The following is a 27973-nucleotide window of genomic DNA, read 5'->3' on the forward strand; positions in this document are numbered from 1 at the left end:
TGCTGAGCCCGGTTATTCCTAGTTCGACCTCCTTCAGGGTGAAATTTAGCTTAACGGGCTGATGGGCCTCCGCTAACGCCTCCTGGGGTGCCTGGTTTGAATGGTTTAATAGGCTCTGGAAATGTTTCTGCCATTGCTCCGGCAGAATGGTGTTCATGATTTTTGGAGCCCCTTGGTCCTGGAAGCAGGGGGCGTTGATCACTTTCCAGAAGGCAATAGAGTCTTTTCTTTCTGCGGCGTCCCTTAAGTCTTCCCAAGCCTGGTTTTGTATACTTTGCTTTCGTGCCTTCAGAGCTTTTTTGTATTCGGCTCTGTTCCGTGCCACCTTCGTTTTGTCCCTTGGTTGGGCATGGAGGCTATCCTTCAGGTTTTTCAGCGCCTTTGTGCAATTTGAGTCAAACCAACGGGGGTTTAGGGGCATTTTATTCTTAGCTCCTGTGGTTTGTAGGGAGTTATTTACAACCTGCGCGATTTCTTCAAATGCCTTCACCACCTCAGCTCCGGTTACGCAGGGGTCAAGACATTTATCGATTGCTGCTAAGGCTTCGAGTAATAGTCTTTTGTAAAAGCTGTCCACATTAATTTTGGCCCATTTGATTCTTCTACCCTGGTCCACTGCTCTTTCCATGATAGCAGGTCTCTTTTGGAGTGAAAAAACAAAACCTTCCATTTTAATGATCACCGGATTGTGATCACTGAGGCTGCTGGCCTCTATGATGATTGTGCTGATGCTTCTTTTTAGATTGGGAGAGACTAGTGCAAAGTCGATGTAAGAGTGACAACCTCTTCCTTTGAATGTTGGGGTTAATTCTCCTTTCTCGTTTAGGATAACAAGGTCTAGAGTTTGGATTAGGTTGTGCCTTTTCATTAGTCTTTCTAGATCCCAGCCCTCTGTTGAATGGGTGAAGTGTGGGCCTTTCATGATCGTGCATCTTGACCAGTCGTTGTTGAAGGGTATTAGTTTCTCACAAAGGTGACAATTAAAATCTCCCATTAGTATTAAGCCCGTGGGATTTGGTGTCTTAGATAAAAAGTTCAAACAATTTTCTAGTTCATTTATGGCTATACCCTTCTCCGTTATAGCCGGTGCGTTGTACCAGTTCATTAGCAGGAATGTTAATCTTGGTGAAGTGAACCTTAGTACTTGGAGGTTGTGTGTGGCCCATTTGGTGTTGGACCAGGTGCCCTTGATGTCTAAATTGACATAGACCGCGAGCCCCCCACTTGCTCTCCCCGAAGTAGCTTTTTTTGCAGGGACGAAGAAGCTTTTATAGCCTTCCAGGCTATAGGCGTGCGGTTCAGTGGCCCAGGTCTCTTGCAGGCATAAGATATGGAATTTGCTTATATAGCTGAGCCAGTCCTGAGATGCGAACTTGGTCGCTAGCCCTGCAATGTTCCAGGTAGCTATTAGTAGATTATCATGGATCATGACCTTGGGTGTTCTTTTTCCCTCGCCTAGCAAAGGCTTTGATTGTTTATCCGTTGCGGGTACGGCAACCCGGCTTGGTTGCGGCCTGTAGGGGGTAGCAATTCTTCTATGAATAGAGTGGGAGTTATCTGTTGTGGGATTTGTCCCCTCCCCTTTTCCCCGGATGGTATTCGGTGGTGTGCTACTGCCTCCTATGGTATGCACAGGACCCAAAACATCAGTTTGGCCCTGGTCTGCTCCTTCTTTTATCCCTGTTGATGGTAAACTTGGCTCCTTCCTGTATTTGGTTTTTGGAGATGAACAGCCCAATCTCTGTCAGTCCACCCCTTCAAGTGTACTGAACCCGTTCCAATGGGCGTACTGCGTTATAGAGGAGTCATAGGTTGGGAATACAGGATTTGGCCTTTGCCATTGAGGTGGGCCATATTGGAAACCCAAATGCGGTGTTCTGTTAGGACCAATATTCTGCCTGGGCCTTTGAGGTGCAAAGGGGTAAAAGTAGGATAGATGAACCGGGTGAATTTGTGATCGAGTATAACTCGGGGGGGCGTTGCAGATGAAGTTAACAGCCGCCATGTCTCTAAAGTTCACCGTAATAATGTCCCCTGCAATGGTCTTGGTACCTTTGCCGATCCACTCGCCCCTTCTCACTGAAAGGATTTCCCCGTAGATGTTAGGGGGCAAAGGTCTGTGTATTTGCAGCCACTGTGCACATTTGTTTTTTAGTTCGATTTGTGATTCCCGTTGACCCTCCTTTAAAGGAGGAACTCCTGTTAGGACGACTACAAAGGGCAATGCCTCAGGCGGAAGATTAATTGTCCTGAAGCGTGTTGCAGTTTTCTTTTCGTTGGTGGTTGTCGCGGTGGGAATCCGGGAGGACTTAGGGTCCGCCTTAGGGGTTAGGGCCTTATTTTCTTCTAACATTTGTGAAGATCCGGGTGGGGGTTTATTGTTGCCAGTGGGTGTTTGATTTTTATTTTTGCCTGTTTGCGGGGTAGAGGCGACCTTTTGTTTTTCCTTAGCTCCTTTCTGCGTAACACTGGTATTATTGAGCTTAGCCCCCCCATTGGTTGCTAAAGAGACCTTATCTTTTGGTAAACTTATTGGTGTAGGGTCCTTTAGTTTTGTCGAGACCCGTTCCTGCACAGGATGGGTTTTCGGGCTGATCCCCTTATTGTTAACCAGTGATGTCAGTCTATCTATTTTTGCTATGAGGGGTTTTAACAGCACCGTGATGGAGTGCTCCAGGTCAAGTTTAAGATCCGCCACCATGTTGGTTATCCAGCATGGTATTCCGGGTGTAGATGGATTTATAGGCGTGATCAGATTGTGATTGCTAGATTTTACGTGACCTTTTTTCCTCCCTTGTTTGTGGCCTTCCCTATGCGGCGTTTTCTCCGCGGGGAGTACGTCTTTGTCACAAGTGTTTGTTTGAGTGCTTGTTTGTGCGCCAGGTCTATCCCTGCTGGTTTCAGCGGGCGCCTGGGCACGAGGAAGGTCAGCAAAAGATGGTGGGGTTATGGGCCGGCTAGTATCGATCTCCTCTGCCAAGTCTTCGGAGGCTTCTGATAGATTAATCAGTGAATCCTGAGTTTCTTGGATGATAGTTACAGGTGGTAAGGACATTCTTCTCTCGGTGTTAGCTATGGCGTCGGAAACCGCCCCTATAGTCTGTTTGAGCATTTTGTCGATGGCAGTAAGGGTCGGTAGAGGGGGTGGATGATCCGATTTGGCTTTTGTGCTCGATCTTAGGGTAGGCATCCTGGTCTTCTTAGTAGTTTTCCTCATTGCAAGGGGTACTGTGTTGGGGGGTAACGGGCAGATGTAGCTTGTCTCGATGGGGATGGCCAGTAGTCAGGCTAGTTGCCGTAAGACTGTTAGCGATGAATTTTTAAAAGGGCAATTTTGGGGGGCTGGCCCAGCCCGGCCTCTTCTGGCCCCTGAGGGCCACAGAGGGCCCGCCCTTTGCCCGGGCTTCGCTCGGCGTCCCGCTCGCGTCCCGCTAAGCGTTGCCGCACTTTGTTTGTAGAGGGTGTTGCGGCCGGGGGCCTGGCTTGCTGGGGGCGCGGCCGTGCACACCTGTGCAGCGCGGGGACTCCTGGTCTATGAAGTCCCTGCGTCACGCGCCCCCAGTTACCTTGCGCAGTTCTTTGTTCCTCCCGGGTGCTGGATGCTGGGTGTAGACCTGCTGCCTCGACCCCACACCTGGGCGCCGCGCTGCGGCACCCGCGAAGCGGGTGCTGCAAGCTGTTTACGCGGGACTCAGGCGGTCAATCCCTCCTGGGACATAGGGAGGCTGCAGGAGCAAGTGGCGGTTCCCAGATCAAGGCGTCGGCGATTATCGGCGTTCTGGAAGGGTTTTCACCAGTAAGTAAGTAAGGGAATCACTTTGCCTCTGCGCCCGCACCTTATTAACGACATGGGTGCTGAGACAAACATGCCTCCCCTAGACCCCCCCGACATCCCACTTACAAGCAGGTGCAGCCACTCACTGCACCCACCTGCAATGGAATCTGTAATCCTTTTTAAAAGTGCAGGTGGGTTACCGCCTGCTCAGAGAAACACAGAGAAACTTTTATACTGCTGCTCAGTATTTCTCTTAAATGCGCCGCCCTGGGGGCAGCATAAGATCATGGCTGCCTCGAGGGCAGCCCATTCTTCCTGATAGGGCGCACACTCCTTGTTTGCACACAGCGCACATGCTTTAGGATGGAAGCATGGAAAGTGCGCTTTATCTGTAATACGAGCCATGGTTTTGCATTAAGTATTTCCTGTTAAACTTCTGACTACTGACCTGCCTTAGTCTAGTCCGGTTTCGAGTAGGGACACTTTTCCCATCTGCTAGGACTTTGTCGGTTATTCAGTCCCAGCAGGCAGGCGTGGCTCCTCGGCAATGGCGGAGGAGCGTCGCCTCACTGGCTCAGAACCAGCAGCAAAAAAAATCAACAATATTTCAGTATCGGTTTTTTTAACCCCTTCGCTGCTGCGGACATTCCGCTGCAGCGCTGGGGGGGCAGGGGGGCAGCGCGGTGGGCCTGTGCTCATGGCGGAGCCGCTCCGTCATGAGCCACAGTTGAGCTGTGCTCATGACGGAATGGTTCCGTCATGACTCCGCCCATTTGCGTTGTCCCCCCGCACAGGCGGGGAAACAGCGCCGCGCAGGCGGAGCGGCCGCCAACGGGCGTGTCATGACGGAACCGTTCCGTCATGAGCACAGCTCAACCATGGCTCATGACGGAACGGTTCCGTCATGAGCGGGGAAGGGGTTAAGCCGCTGGTTCTGCTAGCGTGTGCAGGGAGGGGTGGGGCTGAGACATGGGAAGGAAGAGGAGGAGTGCTAGTGCATTCCCTAAGTGCTCATGAGTGTTTGGCCAGCCATCTCGGACTCACCAAAACTCACATGCGCAGTTAGGTTTCTCTAACCCAGCTGTATTGAACAGCCAGGTAGAAAAACCCCACAGATCCCTGACCTGAGCGGAGGGTCTTTCTGTCATACTCAGGCCAATCCCCACGCTGCTCTGCAGCACTAGGATTGGACAGGGAGTCTGTGACGTAGTGACAGTGTATGCTGTGACAAGGAAGTCCGAGCACCAAGGCGGGATGCGGAGGCGGGCGGCAGCAGGTATGTTTAACATTTTTTTAAACGTTTTATTATTATAATGCCCCCCAGTGCCCCTTCCCGCGCTCTGTCCCACGTCCCCCCACCCCACCACTTTTTGTATGTGGTGCCCACCACTGGCAGCAAGTATGGTGAAGCAGTCCATGCAAACTGACAATTGCAGATGTGTTTAGTCTGCTTTTCTCTGGAAATCAGTTATTAACTTTGCGAAGACACACACTGTTCTTGTTAATGGACCTCTCACACCTCCGGTAGATCAGACACTTTGACGTTTAAACAATACAAGATGCTCCATAAGAAGTAAGAACTAAAGAAGATCTTAAACACTTCTGGGAAGCAAGACTTAAAGTTAAAGAAACACGGAAAATGTTTGTAAGAAACATGACGAATTTCACCAAATTACACTTTCAAGTTCGGGGAGGAAAGGCCCAGCAAAATGTTTAGAATTTAACAAGATAAACAGGGCCAAGCTACCTTTTTCCTGTATAATCATACATATTGTAATTTCTTTACTAAATTAGTTATTTAGACATCCATCATTTAAAATAGGAAGAAGCTGAACATCTTCATGACCTGGTCATATGTTATCACATATGTTTGATGTTGATTAACGTAGTTGTTGTTTCAGTAGTTTACGTTGGTCCTCTTTACACGTTTTTTAATAATTGCTACAGGTAGCGAAGTTTCATGTTGTAAATATTATATCATTTGCCTTGTTGTATAACACCCTTTTATCATTAACATAAAATTACACACTGAGTAAAAAAAGAAATGTGTGTGTCATACACTACAAAGGTATGCTAACAGATTGTAAAGGTACTTGACTAATTTGTTATGTCTGTACATGTTTTTAAAGCAAAGACGTTTTGGAAAAGATGGAAGTCATGTTGCAAAGTTCTGCTGATTCACAGAAGGAAAAATCATATCGAAATAAGATCTGGAAAGGGTTCCTCATTTGCATACCTTACTCTGCCAGCATTGGAGGTACAGCCACGCTTACGGGTACAGCACCAAACCTTATTCTACTTGGACAGCTAAAAAGGTACTTTTGGAACATGTGGCATCATTTTAATTAATTTGTGTAGCCCATTCATTTAATAATCATTATTGTGAAATGCATGATTCTCCAAGTTCTGTCCTCTACTTGCAGATAGAGGTATATATTGTGAATAGAAGGCCTCAGGCATGAGCATGGCCCTACAAATTGGCAATTGGCAGTATCTATGGACGCAGACGAACTACAACTTCCGCTCCTATCAATATGCAAAAGGGATGGAATGCACAACCATAAAAAACTGGCTAAATGTCATAATGACAGATGCTTCGATGGTTATGTACTCTGTTCCATTTGAGCATTTATTTCATTATGTTACAGCTTTCATGTTACAGCATGCCAGGCATGGATAGCTAATGTAGTCCTAGACTTTTATTTATTTAAGTAAGGGGATTCTGTGTTTTTTGCATTATAATTGCAGGATTTTCAGGTACTATAATGGAAAACACCCCAGAAACAGATGAATTTCTCTCAAGAGAGATCGACTTGGTCCATTGAATTTCATTGGCCTAAAGGGGCGAAGTCGTTTTACAGCTAAAAAGGGAGAAGCCTGGCATATACCGAATTGTGTATGGAAATGTGATGTGGTGTGGAGTCACATGCAGCATAGGTGCAAAGCAAATCCTTGTCCGGGGTGACTCCAGTCCTAGCTCTCTAGTGTACAACACTTTGAATACTGGGATATGTAAGCACATAATTCTTCTCAGGCCTGTATCTTATGTGTTTGTGTTAAGGGTTCCTATGAAAACCAGTGAAGCAATATTCAAAAGAGGAGTGGTCACTGTAGGTCTCTTTTCAATTTCCTGTCTGCACATCCTTTGAGCCAAACAATATCATTAACTGAGGAAGGGATGGGGCTTGTTAACATGATCAGATGTGGGAGGTCAATAGCAGCCTACAAAATTAACACACACATGGGCCCATAAGCACACATCCCAAGCTATATACATGTACGTATGCACTATCAAAGAGTACACCTTCAGCATCCCATGCAGACACATAATTGACAAACATAAACACTTCATTCCCATGTTCACCCATATTCACAAACTGATGCATAGCAAACGTCTTACTGGAATCAATGCGCACACAGACCTACGTAGGTATAACTGACTATGGGCAAACAGACATGCATGTACCATACAAATTAGCTCACCCATGCACTCACAAACAACATGTCTTTGGCAACTCGTTCATACAAAAATGACAAACATACAGACATGTATGCACACACAAGTGGAAGGGTAATACATTGTCTGTGTTGGTGGATGATTAATAGATGCACGAGTTTGAGTGGATATATGGATGACAGATGAATGAATGAGTGTTGAATAATTATTAGTTGCAGAGGTAGATGGTGTTGTACTTTCCAAGGATGGACTGGAAGTGTCTGGATTGATGGAGGACTGTGTAAGCTTGTTTGAGTGGGTGAGTAAGCAGTTAGTGAGATGAAGGAATACGTGTGGCTTGAATGATAGTCCATGTATTTACTCATCTACAACCCCACCTTTTTTCCATTGATTCATTGTCATTTATCACCCATAATCTCACTCACCCATTCAACTGCATTCTCACTCACCCATTTAACTGTACTTCCCCATACCCATTCATAGTGCACAAATTCATGTGCTAATTTTCCAATCCATGCTCTAACTCTCTCAATCACTCTCCTATTTGTTTATCCACATGTCCATCCATTCGCTCGCTCATCTGTTCCTGTGTGCACTTATTCCCTCACCCATTCACCTACTGTACAGTCACTCAACCACTACTGATGAATGTATGTCGGCATCCCACAGTCTTTTTCCCCGCGGGGAATCACAATGCGGTTACAATGACCACGTTGTGATTCCGCATACCATTAATCCGCAAGTCGGAACAACGACTTGCGGAGGGGGCCGCTGGATGTTGGAATAGTATAATTTACTATTCCAACTCCAGTCTGTGCGGACACTAGGGAAGGTATTGAATTTTAAATCCAACACCTCCCTCCCCCGCGGCAAGTCGTTGTTCCGACGTGCGGAGTAATGGTATGCGGAATCACAACACGGTCGTTGTAACAACCGCGTTGTGATTCCCTGCAAGGAAAAAGTTTAGTGGTAAACATTGTTTACCCTACTGATACATTCTTGCAGTCAGCATTTCAAACCTTACTACAATAACACACAAAGTCATAAATTCTTCGAAGAAGGACTTTAACTTAAGAAATTGGCTTTGCTTTAAGACAAACTGTCCTATTAAGTAAAATTCACACCAGCAGCTGTACTTGCCTTTAAAGGCCCACTACAGCATTATCAGTAAATACCCACAACACGAGGGCAAGACTTCAAAGAAGAGGTCTGTGTAAAATTTTTGTAATTTGCTTTTGCTTATTTAGTGATGTATTTTAGTACACAATGTGTCCTTGAGTCAACCTTTGACTTTTGGAGAGGCTTTGTGCTGAAAAATAGTGCAAAAACAGAAACCATTGCGATCAACAGCTGCTTGTGTTCTGTTCTTGTATGCCTGAGGTACATTTTTACCATGAATAGTGCATTTGCAGTATATTTTTTACAGCAAATCGCACATAATTCTGCAACTCTTCATAATTGTGTAATTTCCAGACTTTTGTGTAATGCAAAATTTCTGAAATTATGCCAGGATAATTTTTTTTACCTTCATCTTCTTCAAAGGCAGGTATTGGTATCTGAGGGGGCATTTGCAGCTATTAGAAGAGCCAAAAAAGCATGATTTATGCATTACTAATCATTTTGTAGGTTACAGGTGTTCCTGTAAGTAGTTCTAGTTAGGAACATGTTTCCATAGGAAAGAGCTTTTTGGCTTGCCTATAGCTTTGGTACCATTTGACGAATATTTGGTGATTCTTGTTGTGCATGGAAAGGTGGTATTCAGTCAATTGGGGGCCAACGAAAAATGGGGGGGGGTCAAAAAAATGTTTCCCATGTTAATTCCCATAGACCCTTAAGACACTCCTGCAGCCTGAAGCACTGGATGGAATTACACCAAATTTGGCAGAAAGCTAGCTGTTCGTCTTTCAGTAGTTTGCGAGATATTAAAGGAAATCCAAATGTGTATATCTACGACCTCGATTAATGTACGAATAATGATGAGCTCATGCAGAGATCTGTAGGGCTCCGATTGACTGCCAACACTTCAACCAGGAAGTTTTGGAAGCCATCTCTGCTTCAGCTGGGTTCCACAAACTAAATGCAAAAAAAAAGAAAAGGGGGCAGGTTAGGAATACCCTAACCCCCCCAAACTTTCTTCTTCTATATCCCAGGGGGCTCACCCCCGGGACAAGCTGTTTGATTTTGCAAACACTCTGGTTCCGGCGGGTGGGAGCTGTCAAAGTGCTCCCGCCTACTGAAAGCTGAGGTTTCATCTCAATGTGAGTTTTGATCCGAAGACCGGTTCCTCCCTTCCCCTCTCCCACTCCATGACTAGCATACAGAATCTGTGCACCTCGGGGCACCACAGGCTTAAGTGTAAAGTCAACCCCACACCTAGGGCAGGCATCATCATGGTCTGGATCTATGCGACAGTCTCGCTGGGGTCATATAGATGTGGTGCAGATAATTAAAGTGTATTAATTTAAAATGCACATTACTGGATACTTTGTGGGTCAGGGCGCACGCGGCCTTCCAAGCCCCGTCAACCATGGGAGCCAACAGGTCCACACCTCAAATGGCTCGTGGCCTGGGGGGGGCCTACGGCATCAGACCACATGGCCCTGGACAGTCCGGAAACCAATTGGCGTCCACTGCCACACATGAGTATAATATCCAGTGTTTGAGTCCTCAGCGGAGCATCTGGGAACGTGAGACAAGTCTCCCTTGCTAGATTCATGAGGCCTGCATGCTGAAGGTATTGGCCACATCCCAGCCCCCCTCCTCCAGGCCTGGAATGACCTGTTCCGCATCATGTTTCGTACTGGAGCCAGGGACCACGCAATCAGCTCCCGGTGGAACGGTGCATGCCTGAGATCGAGCTCCACAAATGCTTGCCACACAGTCACGGTCTGCCTGACCACATATAAGTCACCTGCAGCACCTGTCACCTCCATCAGGGTGTCCGAAAGCCTTTCCATCTTGGCTCAGCTTCCAAACAAGCACTTTTTCCAATTGTCTGATTCGTCAAGCCATCGAGCCGTGTCCTGTAGGTGTGCAGCATAATAATACAAGTCCAATCTGGGGGCTTCTAGGCCCCCATCCTCATAGCACCTCGTTAGACCTGCATGGCCACCCTACTACGATGACCTGCCCAGTAGAGGTCCACCAGTTGGCGAGCTCAGCTGCCTAAACACCATCATAGGCATATTGCACAGTGAGTTTTGGAGCACATATAGGCAGGAGGACGACCATCTTGGCCACTGCTATTCGTCCCATGAGAGATAGCAGTAAGGTGTTCCAGAAAGCCACCGACCGCTTCAAGGGGTCGAGCACCCCAGTCACATTCAGGTGTAACAGCTGTATGTCAGCAAGGGCAACCTGCACGGCTAGGTATCTGAAGTGTCCAGTCTCCTAGCGCAGACCTATCCCCGGGAGACCCTCCTGTGGCAATGTTGCCATACCAGCCAAAGGGGAAAAGTAAAGACTTGCACCTATTCAGGCATAGGCCTAAACAGTCAGAAAACTCATACAGTAGCTGCAGTAGCTTAGAGACCGCCATACGGGGAGATGCAATATAGAACAAAGCAGTGTCAGCATACACCAATTTTAGGCGAGTGCTTTCCCCAATGCGGATCCCCCACTGCCAGCGTTCATGTCGTGCCCACACTGCCATGGTCCAAAGCCCATCACCCTCAGCACCTACTGAAGATAGCCCCAATCTACAGTGTCAAACGCCTTCTCGAGGTCGATGGACACCAGTGACCATTCATCTTCTCTGGCTTGTACCTCATGCATGACGTGTGATAAATGATGTAAATTCATGCCTGTGTTGCAGCCGGGGATAAAGCCACACTGGTCCTCCTGTATAAGGTGTGGCATGAGGGGGGGGACAGTCGCCTTGCAAGCACCTTACACAAAATTGTAATGTTGGAATTGATCATGGTAATTGGGTGATATGTCCCTAGGTCCCATTCATCTCCCTGCTTCAAGAGCATGCAAATATCCCCGTCCCGTAGAGAGGGAGGCAGGGCTCACTGCTCGAATGCCTCACTGTGTACTTGCAGTAGCTGCTGTACCAACTTTTCTGAATGGGCCTGATAATATTCGATCCGGAACCCATCCCCCAGGTGCCTTGGCCCTGGGCAATTCTCTAAGTGCCTTCAGCAGTTCCTAAGCTGTTTATCGAGCCTTCAGCTTCTCCTTGGCTGCCTGCGGGGGGCACATCCTCTGCAGCCCCCCAGAAATGGAACAAAATGGTCAGCCTGAACTGACGGGGGTCCGCAGTATACACCCTTTCCGGGTGCTGCTGGAACACTTCCAGTATACCTGCTCTAGAATATTCTAAATTACCTGCAGCATTACGCTTGCAGTGCCCGCTTCCTGCTTAGGATCCAAGCCAGTGGGCATCCGGATTTGTTGCCTTCAGCGTGGAGCCACTGGTGGTAACGTGTAAGCGTGTGTCCAGTCTTTCCCAAATTTCACTGATTTGTTCACACTGTATGCGCGCTGGGGCATAGTCAGCAAGGTGGGCCCGGTCACCAGTCTGAAGCTCTGCCAATGTATCTTCACTGTCCCTCAACTCCCTCTGCAGCTGATGTTGTACACCACATATAAGCCCCATACCCACTCCCCACATCACTGCTTTCGCTGCTTCCCACTCGGTGGATCGACTGATTGTCCCACCCCAGTTAAGTGTCATGTAATCTTACAGCGCCCGAGTGAGTCACCCTTCCCTCCTGATCCTCTAGTAAATCAGGGGGCTTCTTCCACTCTAAGGGTACCTGACGGACGTATTCTAGTGCACCACACAGCCCACCGGCGCGTGGTCCGACAGGAAGTGGGCCAGATGTGTTACCTCAGCCTCCAGGAAAGCGGGCGTCTGACACCTATACCCTGTCAAGTCTTCTGTTTATTGTGAGTTGAAGAAAAACAGGTAGAGAGCCTCTGGGGTGGGTGTTGCACCCGCCAAACATCCTGTAGGACTATTTCCCTCATTACCGCTTGCAGTTGATTTGTCATGAGGGGTATCGTGCCAGTTCTGGGGGATGCCTGTTCAGTGTAGGGTTAATTACTCCATGAAAGTCCCCCAGCCATATCAAAGGTATTTCTAGCTCTGCAGTGATTAGGTCCTGCATCGTCTGGTAGAAAGCAGGCTCGTCCGTGTTGGGGGCATAATTATTCAGTATAGCTATGTTTCGGCCCTTTAGCTGTCCTCGCAGAAGCACAAAGTGGCCCCTCACGTCTTCCTTCATGTACTTAAGGGTAAACTGGGTGCCAAGCACCACCCAAATCGGCATTCCCCTGGTATATGTAGAGTAGGAGGAGTGGAATACCTGAGCTGCCATCTTCTTGCCACCCTTGCTGCTACGGTGTCCTCCAGAGGTGTTTACTGCAAGCAGGCAAATGTGATGTTGTCTTTTCAGGAAGGGGAGCACCCTCTGCTGCTTGGTGCAAGTGCCCAAACCCCTAACATTCCAACTGAGGACCTTGACCCCCTGTGTCATTTATGTGATTTACCATTCATCCTGCCCACGGGACCCCTTCCGCTGCTCAGACCCTGATCGCCGTGCATCCACAACAATTACTCTCATCAGCAAACCAATGAACAGAAACTTCACACGCCCACCCAGAGATAATGCAAGCACAACATCACTGTTGAGATTTCCCATCTCATGCTTGTGCCAGGAAGTACACAGCTGCCCCAAACATCCAACAGGGACTTCTAACTAACACATGATTCTTCCCCAACGGGCCATACTGCAATAGACCAGCCATGACTTCTTCAACCGCTAACAGCCATTAGTATCAATCAGCATCCAAATCTGGGCTCAAGATGCGCCCCCTCCCAATGCTCAAACCACCACCCCACAGCTGTTCAGGGTGCAAACCAAGCCACAGCACTCATACTAGCATCACTACTAGAGTACCCAAATCAAATTCAAGCATAGTGCTCAACATATACATGCCGATAATACCCAGATCAGTCATCAACACTTGATACCGGTACTTGGTTCAGACTTCTTCAGGGTCAGGAGCCTCGTCCATCAGGGTCTCAGGGACAATACGTGCACTTGGACCCAGTATCTGCGAAGGTCTGTCCAGGTCCAGTGCCACAACTGTTAGCTGCAGATCAAGTGGCCAAGGGCCCACGGTGGGGGCCAGCTGCAATGATCCGTCATCCCCCACGGTGATCCTACGGTCACCCGACAACGCCCGGTTCCAGGAAGACCCAAGCGCAGACTGACGCTGGGAATCCTTCTGCGCGCGGGAGCCCCACCTTCTCTTCTGGCCATGCTGTTCTCGGAGAGGAAGTCCACCCCCCCCCAAATCTCCAGCCATTCCCAGACCTCCCCAGAAGATTCGAAGAAGTGAGCCTTGCCTTGGCCCAGGATTTTCAATTTGGCCGGGTAAAGGAGCATATATTGCAACTGTAAGGCACTTAACTTCTGCCTAACCTCCTGAAAGGATTTTCGCTGCTCCTGAACCTGTCTAGCAGAGCCCGGGTAGATAGAGATTTTATTTTCAAAGTGAAGATCTGGACATTCCCTTGCAGCCCGCAGAATACAGTCTCTATTGTGGTAGAACAGCACTTTTGCTATTATAGCTCACAGCTGTGCACCTGGATGGGGGGGGTAGCTCTATAACAAACAGATCTGATGGTCCCCAGGGGGCGCAACTGTTTACGGACCCAGTTCTCCAGGAATTGTTCTGCCGATCCTTGCTCAGGGACCCCCAGCATCAGGATGTTGCTGAGTTGGGCGTGCCCATCTGCATCTTTGGCCTGCGGTTCCAGTGCCCTCATGACTACCAACATTTGAGCCACCTGTAGTTTTAGCATCTTTATTTCTCCCTGCAGATCTGCAATATCTCCTTTGGCCACTGTGACTTTCTCGGGCACTTTCTGCAGATCCGCTCGGAGGAGGATAATCTCAATCGAGACTGTCTCGATGCGATCCTCTAGGGCCTTTTCGGAGCCTTGGATGGCAGCCAAGAGCTCCGTCCGGGATGGTTCTGCTCACTCACCATCCTCCTCCTCTGCCTCATTTCCCCCCACCTGCCTGGTAATTTGCTGTGGCAGGAGCCTGGGCATGGTGTACTATGTGATTGTGTTGGATCCAGCAGCCTTTGCCGCCCTGTCTTCGCTCATGTTCACTGTGATGTGGTGGGACCACATCCCCCCTCTGACCAACTGCTCTCGATTCTCCACCAAGGTTCACATTGAGCACAGTACCTGTCGTACACAAAAACTGCTGCAGCAGGAGGTGGTTGTTCAACAGGGCCTTCCAATCTGTCTGAGATGGCCGTGGGAGTCGGGGTGCAGCCAGTCTTCTCCAGCCTTGATACCAATCCCCCAAATCCCCGGCTCATGAGTCTCACTCCTCAGCACAAGTCCCTCCCTACCAATACCAGGCAGGCAGGCAGGCAGGCAGGACACCAGGGGGGTCCCAGAATATCCTTTTCATAAGTGGTTGACAGTCCATACTGCCTGGGCCAATGTCGTAGCACCCATGTGCACACTGGGCCAAGCTCTGTGTTCCAGCAGGGAGCAGAGTATACAGGCCCAAATCCTCTGTTAGGGACTGCCTTAGGCCTAACGAGTCCCTCCTTCCTGGGGCAGCCTTGAGGGATCAGGCTACCGTAAGGAGTCTGTAGTGCAATGGCCCACGCAGGACGTCACACGGGCCACCAGGAATCAGCAGGGAAACAGCAAGGTCACCTCCGGTAGAGCGTGCAACTCCCAGCACGACACAGGGACCAGGGCATCGCCCACTAGGTGCCACTGTGAGCGGCAGTCATGGGGTGCAGCCCCCGACCACAGCGGCGCAGTGCAGGCAGTCACGGGCGCTCAGCATGTCCCGGCCAGGAGGGACCGGGAGTCCAGTGGAGGTGCGTTCTCACAGGCGGGGTGGTAGGTAGTTATAGTTAGGACCTGCCTTCCATAGGAAAAGGGTTTTTCATTTACCAATAACGTTGGCGCCGGTTGATGAATCTTTGCAAGATTTTCAAACCAAGTGGCCAGCACCAGTCAGCTTCTGTCTTGAAAGTTTTGGGGTGATTTGTCAAGCGGGGGCTGAGAAAAAAGGGGGGTCCCAAAACTCGTTTTCGCCATGTTAATATCCATAGGAAACTTTAGACAAAGCTACAGCCCGAACTGCTGAATGGAATTACACCAAATTTGGCAACAAGGTAGCCCTTGCTTCTGAAAGAGCTCTTTTTAGGTCTCGCCTGATCCAGCGCATGTGCTGGTCTGGCCGAGACATTTTGTATGCGGGTTTTCCAAGTGCTGCCCGTGGCCTAAAGCTTGCGTGCACATGAGCGTGCACGCACGCAGCCGCCATTTGTCCTACTCTGCCGTGCTTTATCGCGTCCGCGATCACTTTCACTTTTGCGGGCCGCGCGGTCGTGTCATTTTCACGGCCACGCGGCCAATGATTGTTTCATTAGCAATGCTGCACAACATCGGAGATACTGCCTCAGAATCACTAAAAACTATTGGCAAAGCACTTTGGGCCCAAAGGCGAGACTTGCTGGTTTTCTTTGGGATAAAGCAATTAACAAGTGTCTTCGATTGCCAGCTCTCCCTTGTGTACTTCTTTCAATGTCCGCACATGTTGCTCTGTCACCTGTATGCTTTTCACCCATTCTCTCCAGATCTCACTCTCTCATTTCTTCTCCTTCCAATGGGGTGCTCTGTGTTATGTCCTTCCACCCGCGCTTCAAAAAAATTGTTCTACCACTTCTTATTGTATGTACTAAACCATCTCGTTATTTTTTTTTTTTATTCTTGCATCATTTTGTAGACACGTGCCTACATGTTCATAGCGCTATTTTTTGGTTTTACCAATGTTTGTTCCTCTATGCAATGATTAACTAACACATTTGTGTTTCAAAATGAATCTTAAAGTATTAGATTATGATGTGATTTGATTTTTTAGAAACGGAAAAAAAAATTAAGGAAATACACATTAAATGTTCCAATGAGCGTGATCAGTAAGGTATTCGTGCAGATTAACATTCCATGCACGTTAAGGACATTTTCTGTTAAGAGAACACTTGTTTCAGTGTATAATATCCTTTCGCTGATATTCTGATCAAGCTTTGCCTGCTGTCATTCTCTTTCAATTCACAAGAAAGTTATGGCACCGCCACATTTGTACCAAGTGCTGTTACTAGGCGACTGCTGACGTCAATCACTACTGCACATGGTTTGTGTGTTTGTCTGTGGACTTAAAGGGCAGAAGTACGGGGCGAGTACCATGGTCATCCCAAACGTAGTGTTAAACGATAATCTATCTACATTGCGTAGTTAAACAGTTTTAGATGCCTTTTCAGTGTAATTGACATCTATTTAGCAGTAAAACAAGCTGCAAATGCCATTCGCTTAGGTGAGCCCAGCTTTTTGTAGCTTTATTTTAAGAAGGAAAAACAACCTTTATGCTTTTTTTTATCTTATTAAAAACCTAATGGGAGTATCACTAAAATGGATGGTTTGGAAAGTTTGAGAATGTTGATTATTCTCGTACACAATACCAGTTAAGTATGTTTCTCGGCAAATCAACTTGAGTACCATTTAATAGCAGAAAAATAATTGGCAGCTTTGGTAATGCTTATGGAAACGTACTTCAGATTTATTTTAAGTGTTTTGTGTTTTGACTTTTTTATATTAATAATTTATAAAGCTTCGTCGGCAGAGGCGGACAAAGGCAGACGTTTTTACAGTAAGCAAGGTAAATCACACACTGGCAGCGCTTATCCCACAAGCCTCTTTTCGTTCCTATGTTACGCCGACCATTTTGTGTCTGCTGCAAAATCTTCAGTTTCACTCCCAAAAAACCTCTGGGAGTTGAGGCAAATTGAAATGGCATAGGGTCGGGAAGGAGCATTGCATACAGTGGGTATGAGCCTGAGAAATGTAAAATGCAGTGGATTAGGTCTATACCGATCTATGCAGGCATCCATGGCACAAATGTAGCTCCTGTTGTGCCGTCAGCCTGCTGTCTAAAATCTCGTTTCTTGGAAACCCCTCCGGGTCCTTTCTAACTCCATGCGGCATTTAGTGATTTCGGATACTGGTGAACTTGAGTTTTTATCCGTTCTGCCGTGAGTGCTAGAATGTTTCTGTAGTTTAGATACACACTCCAGAAAGAGTAAATAATATCCTTTATTCTCAGCTCTGCAGCAGCAGGGAAGCGCACCTTTCTTGCGCAAACCTTCTTTTCCAACTGCCTTCCACAGAACCTTCTCACATCCCCCATTCCATACTACATCATAACCTCACTCTGCTGCACGCAGGCAGCAACACCACACATCCTTCCTCTTTCTACACCTAAACAAAAATAACAATCCGCCCAATAAAAACATTGATAAAACACTTGAGCTGTATTAAACGTTACTTAAAATGTAGATTAATACCTTCCTAACTGAAGGCATAAAATCATGCTATAAACTAGTTCCTTTAGGTATACTTAAGCATGATATCACAATAATAGTTGTTTTCAATGATGCTAAACTATGCACGGATCAATAATGAACACCATTCTACTTCAATAAAAAAAATTAATCTATTTTTTCAGAATGTGAATGATCCTTCCTAATCAGCTAGTTCGTTCCATCCTAATACCTTCCTCCCCGATCCTCATCCGTCTCTTCAGAGGCTCTCCTTTCTGCCTGCAATCCTTCCAAATCATGTTCTTGTTCCACCACCACATCCTTCCACAACCATTCATTCTCATACAATCCATTTTTATTCCTTTCGCCATTTCCTCACCATTGGTCTCATTGCATTTTACCATCAGACTTATGTGCTGCACACTATTATCACTCAACCTCACAGAATTTTGTGAACACTTCTTCACTCTCAAGGGTTCTCCATACTTACTTTCCCTTTTAGGCAACTTACCAGCCTTCCCCCCATTCACCTTCCTTTGACTTCTCTATCTTAGTTCCTCGCTTGGTATCGAGTTCTTGTAAACACACTGATCCTTCAAAATATTCTCCTTCACTATTTCTGATGACCATTCTACTTTTCTTGCAGTGTCCATCCACCATAAGCTTTCATTAGTATACGGTTCTGTCCTTCACAAAGATAACAAGCATAGGCATAGCCAATAGGTCTCGCCTTTGGGACCTTATAAGGGTTTAGCCATGCAACAGTTGATGATGTTGCACCAAGGATATTGTGCTGCATAACTAAATACTTATAAGGTCCCAAAAGCTAGACCTATTGGCTATGCCAATGCTTGTTGTTAAATGGTGTAAATCCGTTCAGTAGTTACTGAGAAATTAGAAAAAGAAAGTTTCGATATCTCAGCACTGAGAAGGGTTTGCGCACCCTCCCGGGCACGAGCTACACTCTGATTGGCTGCCAACACTCCAAACAAGGAAGTGTTGGCAGCCATTTTGTGAATCGGTTACCGAGTCAGAAGATAACTGTGGAAAAAAGGATGAAAAACAAGAATAGGGCATAGGGTAGGAACACCCTGACCCCCTAGGCCTGCTCAGGGGTTTCCACAAGGACCACCAGGGCCCCCCTAACTTCTTATTTAAAAAAAATTGAAGTAGCGCTGGGTGTGCGCCTCCTGCCGTGAAAATATATATATTTTTTTTAAAAAGCGAGTTCCTGCGCTTTGTTTTTCAAACCCCTGGGTGGGCCAGGTCCCAGGGGCACTGAGAAAATAATTTGTGGGGGCCCGAGGGGGCCGCCCGCAGACCCGGTGACCGCCACCTTCCCGGGGCTGAAACAAAAAAGTGTGGAGGGGTCCCGAACACCACACGCTGACTCTGGGACCACCACCTCTCCCGGACTTTGATTATATACTGCGGTTTGGCACGCGGTCCCTCCTCAGCCCCGGGGACCACCACCTCCCCGGGGCTCTGATTTAAAATAAAAATTGTGTGTGGAGGGAAAGAGCCCCTCCCCACACGCCTCGGGACCACCACCTCCCCGGGTCACTTAAAATTGAAATTCGGGGGTCCGTTACAGACCCCAAAGTCCTGGGGATCACCACCTCCTGGGGCTTTAGAAATGTTGGAAGGGGGCTGCACTGCCCCCCTCTTGGAGCCGATAGTGACCCTGGGGACCGTCACCCCCCAGGGCCGGCTCCTGCAGTGTCCCGGGGTGCCCACCCCCGGGACACTACTGTTTGCTATGGCAGGGCGGGAGCACGTCTCCTGCCCTGTCATACCAAACTCTGCCTGCTTTGTTGAAGCGAGAGCAGGGAAACCTGTTCTCGCTTCAATGAAGCAAAGCAGGATTGCTTTTGGGCAAGGGTAGCTGCATGTCAACAGCTCCCCTTGCTCAAAAGCAATACTGGATCCCGCAGGTGGTGGGGAGCCAGCGGGACAGTGGGGGCATTGGGGCTTCCTACAGTACCCAACGAGTGGCCATGCCCCAGGGGATGGGGTTGCCGGGGCCAAAAATGGTCCGGGAGGGGGGACCACGCGGTCCCCCTGCTTTTTAAAAAACAAAATATAAAAGGATTGGCCATGCCCCGGGGGATGGGGTTCCCGGGCGGATATAAATTGATGGAAGTAGACATTTTTTTTTGCCAAAGTTTGAAGTCGTGACTCGAGCGGGGCGCTCAGCGCGGCCCCCTAGTGTGAACGCGATGGGTGTGCAGCTCCAAGGAAAAATATTTAAGATTTTTTTTTTTTAAACTTGGCTATATGTTGGGTTATTGGGTGGCTCTAAAAAGAGCCCTTGTTTTCATTGGTAGATTGTTGTAGCTACATGTAAGTGCGGATGCAGAACTTCAGGTTGTTGAGAAACAATCTGTTGCCTTGATCAGTGAAGTGTACTCCATCACTTCTGTAGATGCCATCCATATGGAAACGTAGATTGTTGTTATAGATGGAGCTCATCCTATGCTCTCTGAGGTAAGCAGGAACTGCTTTATTGACATTTTTTCTAGCTTGCCCAATCTGAGGACAAAAGTGATTGGACCAGTTCCATTTATGTCTTTGGCATATGTTAGAGTATACAAAGACAGTTTGGGGGAAAAGCAACATCAATTCTGCAAAGGTGTCCTTCATTAGCATTTCCAGACTTACCCCAGTCAATGTGCCTAGGTCATTGCCACCACAGTGCACAATCATGAGGTCAAGGGATTGGAGATGCAAAAAGGTTTTAACCAAAGGTATTAATTGATGCCACTTTAATCCTCTCTGTCCAATCCATTTAATGTCTACATTTTGCATTGCTAGATCTTATTCAATACCTCTGCGTTCAGCATACCTTTTGCACCAGAAAACATAGCTGTGCCTAACAATCCACACTGAAAACATCTTAAAGGGATGACTGGAAGTAATGAAAAGATGTCTGTAGCTGAAGTAGTCAGTTGGTAGAATGAGAAGTATCTAAAATGGTGGACAAGATGCTGTTTTTAAGAAAGTAGAGAAATGATTGGCTGTTTAAGAAATTTGTACATTCAAAAATAGGGTGCATTTTACTTTCTTTAAAAAACAGGTTTCTTATTGGTTAGTAAAAAGTGTTTGAAAGGTACAGTAGAATGGATAAGGTCATATTTTGCAAAGTCAACCACACCTGCTGTTTGCATTTGCAACATTGTCTGGTGAACAAAAAAATATGGTGAACTTGTGACCTGTCAGTTTAGTTGAATGTTCTATGAACTGTTACTAAGGAAACATTAAGCAGAATGGGGGTAGAAGTCAGTTGCTAAGGGTTAATATGTGTAACCAAGAGATGTGCTCCAGCCTGATAGTTCAGACAAAGACGCTTTCAACCCTAATGTTAGTTTGTCATCTGCTTGCATTCAGGCAATGTGATGTGCCTTGTTGGGGGTGGGGTAGGATGTATGTGACTTTGGGATTCATGTTTGACATGTCTTGCATGTGGCAAATGTGTGGCGTCAATGTGTGTTACGTTGCCTCACAGCTGCTCCTTCCTCCCTCCTAGGCTATGTGTGCACTGCATGGTTGTATCACTTGCACTTCTACGGCACATCATTGTCATTCTTTTATTCACATGTCCACAAGCCTGACAACGACACACTGATGTTGGCCATTGAAGGTGGGCCGCCACGGGAGTGTAGGCCTATGGTAAGGATAGGGCGGACTCAGATGTAGAGTTCATGTCTGGTGAAGTCACGCTGTGAGTAAGGCTAGGCATATGGCTCATGCTGCGGAAATACAGATACACACAACACTTGGCATGTATGAGCCAAGACCACGAGCGGTCCTGCACTCCTTCATTTCTCTGTTCGTGCGAGCCTGCCCTCTGGGTGCTTGCTACATTGCAACATTGTCGATTGTGTGCCAGGTAGCGCCGACACTAAAACACAGACACACACATTTGTTCCTTCCTTGTTGAGTCCAGAACTGAACCATGGCCAGAGCCCTGGACAAATTCTGCACACCCCTACGCTGTACTGGCATACGCCGGCTCTGACCACTCTGCTTACGCTTACGGGGGGATGACAAAGCTACATAACAGAGGTCTTCCCCACTGCCAGAGGTAACATGGTTTGGTCCGCTGTCCACAGCACAATGTAATGTGGTAGGGCCCTGGGCCATCATGCATACATAATGAACACACAGATACAGTTAGATAGATAGTGGAACTGGCTACAGGCATGTGCGCCCGGACCCTTTTTATTACCAGGATCACATGTCCAGTGGTGCCTGTGCTGGATGCGTGTGGGGTGAGTGTAAGCCAGCCCTCAGGGAATGGTTGGTGCTGGCAACAACTACAACAGTGATCATCAGATTACACACAGAGATTCAATCATAAAGGGTGAATGACTTGTGGTGCGCTAAGGTAGGGTCACCAGATCTGAAATCACACATAAAAGATTCTATTGTAAAGGGTCCATGACTTGTGGTGCACTGAGGTAGGGGCACTAGAGATGAGCGTGCTCATGTGAAGGATATTCCTGCTGCCTGAGCTGACAGTGTTGCGTCCGGTGTCTACAGCACAAAAGTCAATCATAAAGGGTCCATGAGTTGTGATGCGCAGAGTTAGTAGCACCTAAAGAGCTCAGCGTGTGCGCAGCCAGCGATAATGGCGTGTTCTTGCAGGTCAGGATTGAATTGGATATGTGTGAGACCTGCTGACCTCAGTGTAGGCTGGAGGCAGCGGTCAGCAAGGGCCCATAACCATGTGGTGTTGACTTGAGCTGCACAGAGTTAGTGGCACCTGAAGCAGTCAGCGTGTGCGCAGCCAGTGATGATGCGTCGTCCGGGTGGGCCGCACTGGATGCAATGTCTGTTGCCTACTGGACTCTGCATTGAATGAATCAAGACTGAATTTGAATTGTGAGCCCTGCTGATCGCAGTGTAGGCGTATGAAACAAAAGATGAAATATGTCTGGAATACATTGTTGAAATATTGGATCTTCTGAGTACAATCTTGTTGTTAGAAATTAGTATTTATAAAAACCTTAGAAATTCACTGAAAAAAGCACAGGTTTCAGGGACGTTATAGTAAGTTGCCTACTGGACTCTGCAATTAATGAATCCAGACTGAATTTGAATTGTGAGCCCTGCTGACCCCAGTGTAGGTGGGAGGCAGCGGTCAGCAAGGGCTCACAGCCATGTGGTGTTGACTTGAGCTGCACATAGTTGGTGGCACCTGAGGCACTCAGCGTGTGCGCAGCCAGCGATGATGTGTGGTCCAGACGGGCCGCACTGGGAGCAATGTCTTTTGCCTAATAAATTCTGCCTCATTAAGGCCACATGGCGGTGAATTGTGGTGCACTGGGTTAGTGGCACCGGAGGCACTCCGCATGTGTGCAGCCAGAGATGATGCGTGGTCCGGGCAGGCCGCACTCGTAGCAATGTCTGTTGCCTACTGGACTGCCTCATCTGCAATCGAGACTCGATCTGAATTGTGAGCCCTGCTGACCACAGTGTAGGCCAAAGGCAGCGGTCAGCAAAGGCCCACAGCCACGTAGCGTTGACTTGAGCTGCACAGAGTTAGTGGTAACTGAGGCACTCAGCGCGTGGACTGCATCATCTGCAATCGTGACTCAATCTGAATTGTGAGCCCTGCTGTCCGCAGTGTAGATCAAAGCAGTAGTTCGCACAGACAGAACTGCGCGGTGCTGTGCTGCTGGGTTCGCAGGGAGCCTGCCTCGAGGAGGCTGGCGGTCACGGTGGCGGCCTCATGGCAGGGTGAGGGCCGCCGCCCTGGCAGACATGTTGGCCTTCCAGGAAGTGAACCACCCCCAGAGCCTCGGCCTATTTATTCACACTCCTACGCTAGAGTGGCGTACGTCTGACCAGCCCACTCTGCTTACGCTTACAGGGGGACGACACAGCTACATGACCGAGATCTTCCCCACCGCCTGAGGTAACATGGTTGCGTCCACTGTCCACAACACTACAAGCACCAGTAGTATATGTTCTCATCGAGAGGTCTGTGTTCTGCATAGTGAGATCTGTCCAGCACATCACCGCCACGCTTGGCATTGTGTGCATTCTTATTCATGGGTGACTTGCCTCCTTCACACATACTTGGTTCCCACCTCTCCCAACATTCAGCTATTGTGTGGCTGAGGGGCCATGCCATTTTCGGAGCGTCCGGTCCTGCCCTGCCTCAGTGGTAGTCGGGGGTGTGGTCCATGGGGGCGGTCCTGGGGGTGGTGGCGGTGGGTGTTGTGGCCCTTTTGGGTCTCCGAGCTGCATCATGAGTAGCTCCATGACATATTTTGGTATTCAGATGTGGCTCTGGGCTTGGCTCCCTTTCATACTGTAGGTAGTTGTCCTGCTTTACACCAGTAAATGGCAGGTGTTAAATTCCTATTGCTAACGCGATTTGGCTGGTTGTTGAAAATATAGGGAAGTGGTGTTTTCGTGTTTTTTGCATGGGAACGTCTACTGTGCATATCATTAGTGTTAGTTGTCGCTCTCATCCGTAGCGATGTTTTTTGAGGAAGCTATCACTGGGAAACTGGTGATAGCAGCAGTTTGCACCAGGTTGAGAATGGAACAATAATTCTTTCGCCATTTTTGCTGCGCTACAGTACAGTTAACTCGGCGATGAGAATACAACTCATAGTTTTTTTTATTTTTTAGTCCGGATTCACGCACTCAGCCTCTTTTTCTTTGTTTTAAATTTTTTTTGGGGGCCCTGGGGGTCCTTGTGGGATCCACTGAGCAGGCCTAGGGGGTCAAGGTGTTTGTACCCTGCCTACTTTTCTTATTTTTTCACCTTTTTTTATAATCTTTTCTCTACAACAAACTCCTAATAAACACAAGGGCTTGTTTTAGAGCCACCCTATAACCCAACAGTGGGGACCTATTGCCGAGTTATCGGCAGTTTAGCGCAGCAAAAGTGGCGAAAGACTTATCGCCCCATTCTCAAGTTGGTGCACACTGCCACATTGCCCACAGCCTGACGGTACGAACACAGCGGGCAACCAACATCCTTCCGCAGACAAAGCTACTGGCTCTGCTGCACCTGTTGGCATCTGGTACCTTCGAACCAACAACTGCCAGAGTCGGAGGAGTCTCACAGCCAGCCCTATTAAACTTCCTCACACGTTTTGGATGCATATCCACAAAAGGAACGGCGGCCCCTTGTATCCGTACCACACGCTCGTCCCAATTCGTAGTCTTTTGCACAACCAACCCCAGCGGTTGCCTTGCGCCTCTGTTCTCCAGATCCAAGAATGTGGTTTCCGAAATGGGTGTGCGCCAGTTCATGAAGTCCAGTAGTCAACAGTAGTTGAAAAACAGTACTTTATTACAAAAATATAAATTAGCAACACGAAAACATCAAATAACTAGTGACATTCCCAACGGGGAACATCATCAGGGCAACTTGTGGATCCAAATAACTACAGATCCTCCTGGAAATGCCAATACAATTCAATATTTCGAAAGTCCGGATTCAAAAACCTGTTGGATAAATGGTGACAATGGTGAATAGCTAGTATGGTCACAAACGTATTCTGGAGCAATGTACTGCACTTGGACAAACCGGAATGCTTACAGGCATGATAAATCCTGCACAAAAAGAGCATAACATAAGTTTGTGTAGTCGTAACCTTCATAGGAAAGAAAAGGAAGGTTAGGACCACATGAACTTCTGTTACTGTCTCATTACGCAGCATTTATCATACCTGTAAGCATCACGGTTTGTTTCAGCTTGGTACACCTGCAGCTTCACTTCACCCACACTGCGCAGGAACAGCTGGAGACCAAGCAAGGTAACCACACCATAGCAGGCTTCTCAAACGTGTTGGGGATATTGATTGCACACATGTACTACCTATGCCCCCTGCCGACACTGCACACAATCACTGCAACAGAAGCCACACGCATTTTAACAATGTGAAAGCAAACCTGCACCACCGGGGCCTGTACAATAATGTCGCAAACTTCTCAGGCAGTGTACATGATTCCTACATCTTCCGCAAGCACCCCCAGCCCTAGTCCCCAGACTGGTCCACCGCCCAGCAATGACTGCCCAACCCAGTGCACCCAGACCTCAATGCTCACCTGACGCCACCGGCGTGTCTCCTAGAGGGCCCACCACATGCCGGAGCAACCTCCTCAGCTGTCACTGAATTCTGCGGCATAGGCTCCCAGCGCATCCTGCTGCACCGTGCAGAGGAGTTTTGTTTGTACAGCCTGCTGCCTTTGGTGTACACGCGGTCCAGCTGAGCTCACAATTCAAATCAGGTCTTGATTGCCAGGTTGGCATATCAAGGCCTGCACATCATCGCAGGCTACACACCCGCTCAGCTCTGGTGGCACTAACTCAGTGCACCTCAAGTCATCGCCACGTGGTGGGAGGCCCTTGTTGTCTAAAGTGCCTCAGCTGCCACCAACTCTGTGTTCCTCAAGTCATGGGCCCTTTATGATTGAATATCATGGTGCGGACGCCATCATGTCACCTCCAGCAGTGGGGAATGTGCTGTGGTAGGCCCCTAGGCCCTCATGCATAAATAATAAACACATGGACACACCCAAATAGAGAGTGGAAATGACATCGAGCACGTGGGCCCGGCCCTTTTTATTGGCAGGGTCACATATCCTGTGATGCCTGTGCTGGATGGGTGTGGTGTGGGTGTAAACCAGCCCTGAGGGAGTGGCTGTGGCATGCTGACAACTAGACCTGTTATCAGGAGAGCACTGCAGGGAAGACCTGGGACATGTAGTGTTGTTGTCCCCCCGCCTGTAAGCATAGTGGGCTAGCCTGGTGTATGCTAGTCCAGCGTAGGGGTGTGAACAATGACCTCTGGGCGTGGTTCCGTCCTGGGCTGGACGAGGAAGTAATTAATGGGTGTGTCTCTGTGGTAGTATCTGCGCCACCCAGAGTGCAATTGATAATGTTGCACCATGTGACTCACAACATGTACCACAACATGAGCAACATGGACGTAAGAGGGTATCACTGACCCTACATTCATCCATACTTCTGCACTTGAATGATCATAGACATCTGTGTGGATTTAAATGTTTAATGCACATTCTGTGGAGTGTTGTCTTAAGGTATTTTCTTCTCTTGTTTTTGGTATAGCCAGTACTATGTACTCATCCAACCACTCCGCCAATTCCCAAGCACTTATAAATTCCCCATGCACTCTTCTTGCAGTACTCTAATTATTCAGTCAGTACTCATGTAATGACCCAGGCACCAACACATGCACTGCTACAATCCTCTGTACACTACCGTTGCAGTCCTCTAATCACCTACACACTACTCATTTGCTCCTTCAATTACCCAGGTAGTACTCATGCAGTCCAGCAATCACCCTCTCACTCCCCATGCACTCCTCCAGTCACCCAGCCACTACTATATTCTTATCCAATCAGTCCGCCAATACACAAGAACTCGCATATTCACCACGTACTTTCCTTGCAGTACTCTAATCATCCAGTCAGTACCCACATACTCATGCAATGACCCAGGCACTAACACATGCACTGCTACAATCCTCTGTGCACTACCCTTGCAGTCCTCTAACCAAATACACACTACTCATTCACTCCTTCAGTTACCCAGGTAGTACCCATGCACTTCAGCAATCACCCTGTCACTAGCCATGTACTCCTCCAATCACCCACGGAAGTACCATGTACTTATCCAGTCACTCCGCTAATACCCAATAACTTATAAATTCACCATGCACTATCCTTGCAGTACTCTAATCATCCAGTCAGTACCCATGTACTCATGCAATCCACTGCTGATGACGTCACATATTACATCACTCATGACATGGTCAGTGACATCACCCGCGGCAGAAGATAGCCAAAGAGAAAAGTTAAGAACGTGAAAACAAGTAACGAAAGACACTTCCTAACGCCCTGGGCCTTGTCACAGGGTCTCAAAAGGACCGACAAGAGCAAAAAAAAATACTTAAAAAAAAAAAAAAAAAAATTGTAATATGTGACGTCATCAGCAGTGGATTGCGGACGCCCGAGTTATAGTTAGCTGAACTAACTATAACGGGGGAATTTCAATGGTTTTGTACGAGTGAAATGTCCAGCTAACTATAACATGTGTGAAACCTATGGTTTTTTAAGTGAATTTGCAAGGTATTTTAAATGCTAATTTATGTATGTATTATATTTTCTTTATATTTACTTTACAATAAACTACCTATGTATATAGTTATAGATTGACTGTATCCTGTAATATGGAATGGCTCAGCTCTTTTTTTTTTTATTTGGATAAAGTTGAACAGCATAGTTAATATCTTCTATAAATAGTTTAAAATGTTTTTTTTTTTTTCTGTAGGGTTTTTCACGGTGCGCGCACCCGTAATTTTTTTTTTTTAAGTATTTTTTTT

The 27973-nt window shown here is 47.6% G+C and overlaps 1 protein-coding gene across 3 annotated transcripts in view; it reads left to right on the forward strand.

Annotated features, from left to right (window-relative positions):
- The window catches only part of SLC13A3 (solute carrier family 13 member 3), a 269140-nt gene that overhangs the window by 162209 nt on the left and 78958 nt on the right, over nucleotides 1-27973 (forward strand). For all 3 annotated transcript variants that reach the window (XM_085619309.1, XM_085619310.1, XM_085619311.1), the window contains one exon: nucleotides 5905-6090. In XM_085619309.1, the coding sequence (XP_085475435.1) occupies nucleotides 5905-6090 (186 nt within the window). The remainder of the gene's footprint in view (nucleotides 1-5904; nucleotides 6091-27973) is intronic.

The sequence above is a fragment of the Triturus cristatus genome, chromosome 7 (assembly GCF_964204655.1).
Source record: "Triturus cristatus chromosome 7, aTriCri1.1, whole genome shotgun sequence".
Lineage (NCBI taxonomy): Eukaryota > Metazoa > Chordata > Amphibia > Caudata > Salamandridae > Triturus > Triturus cristatus.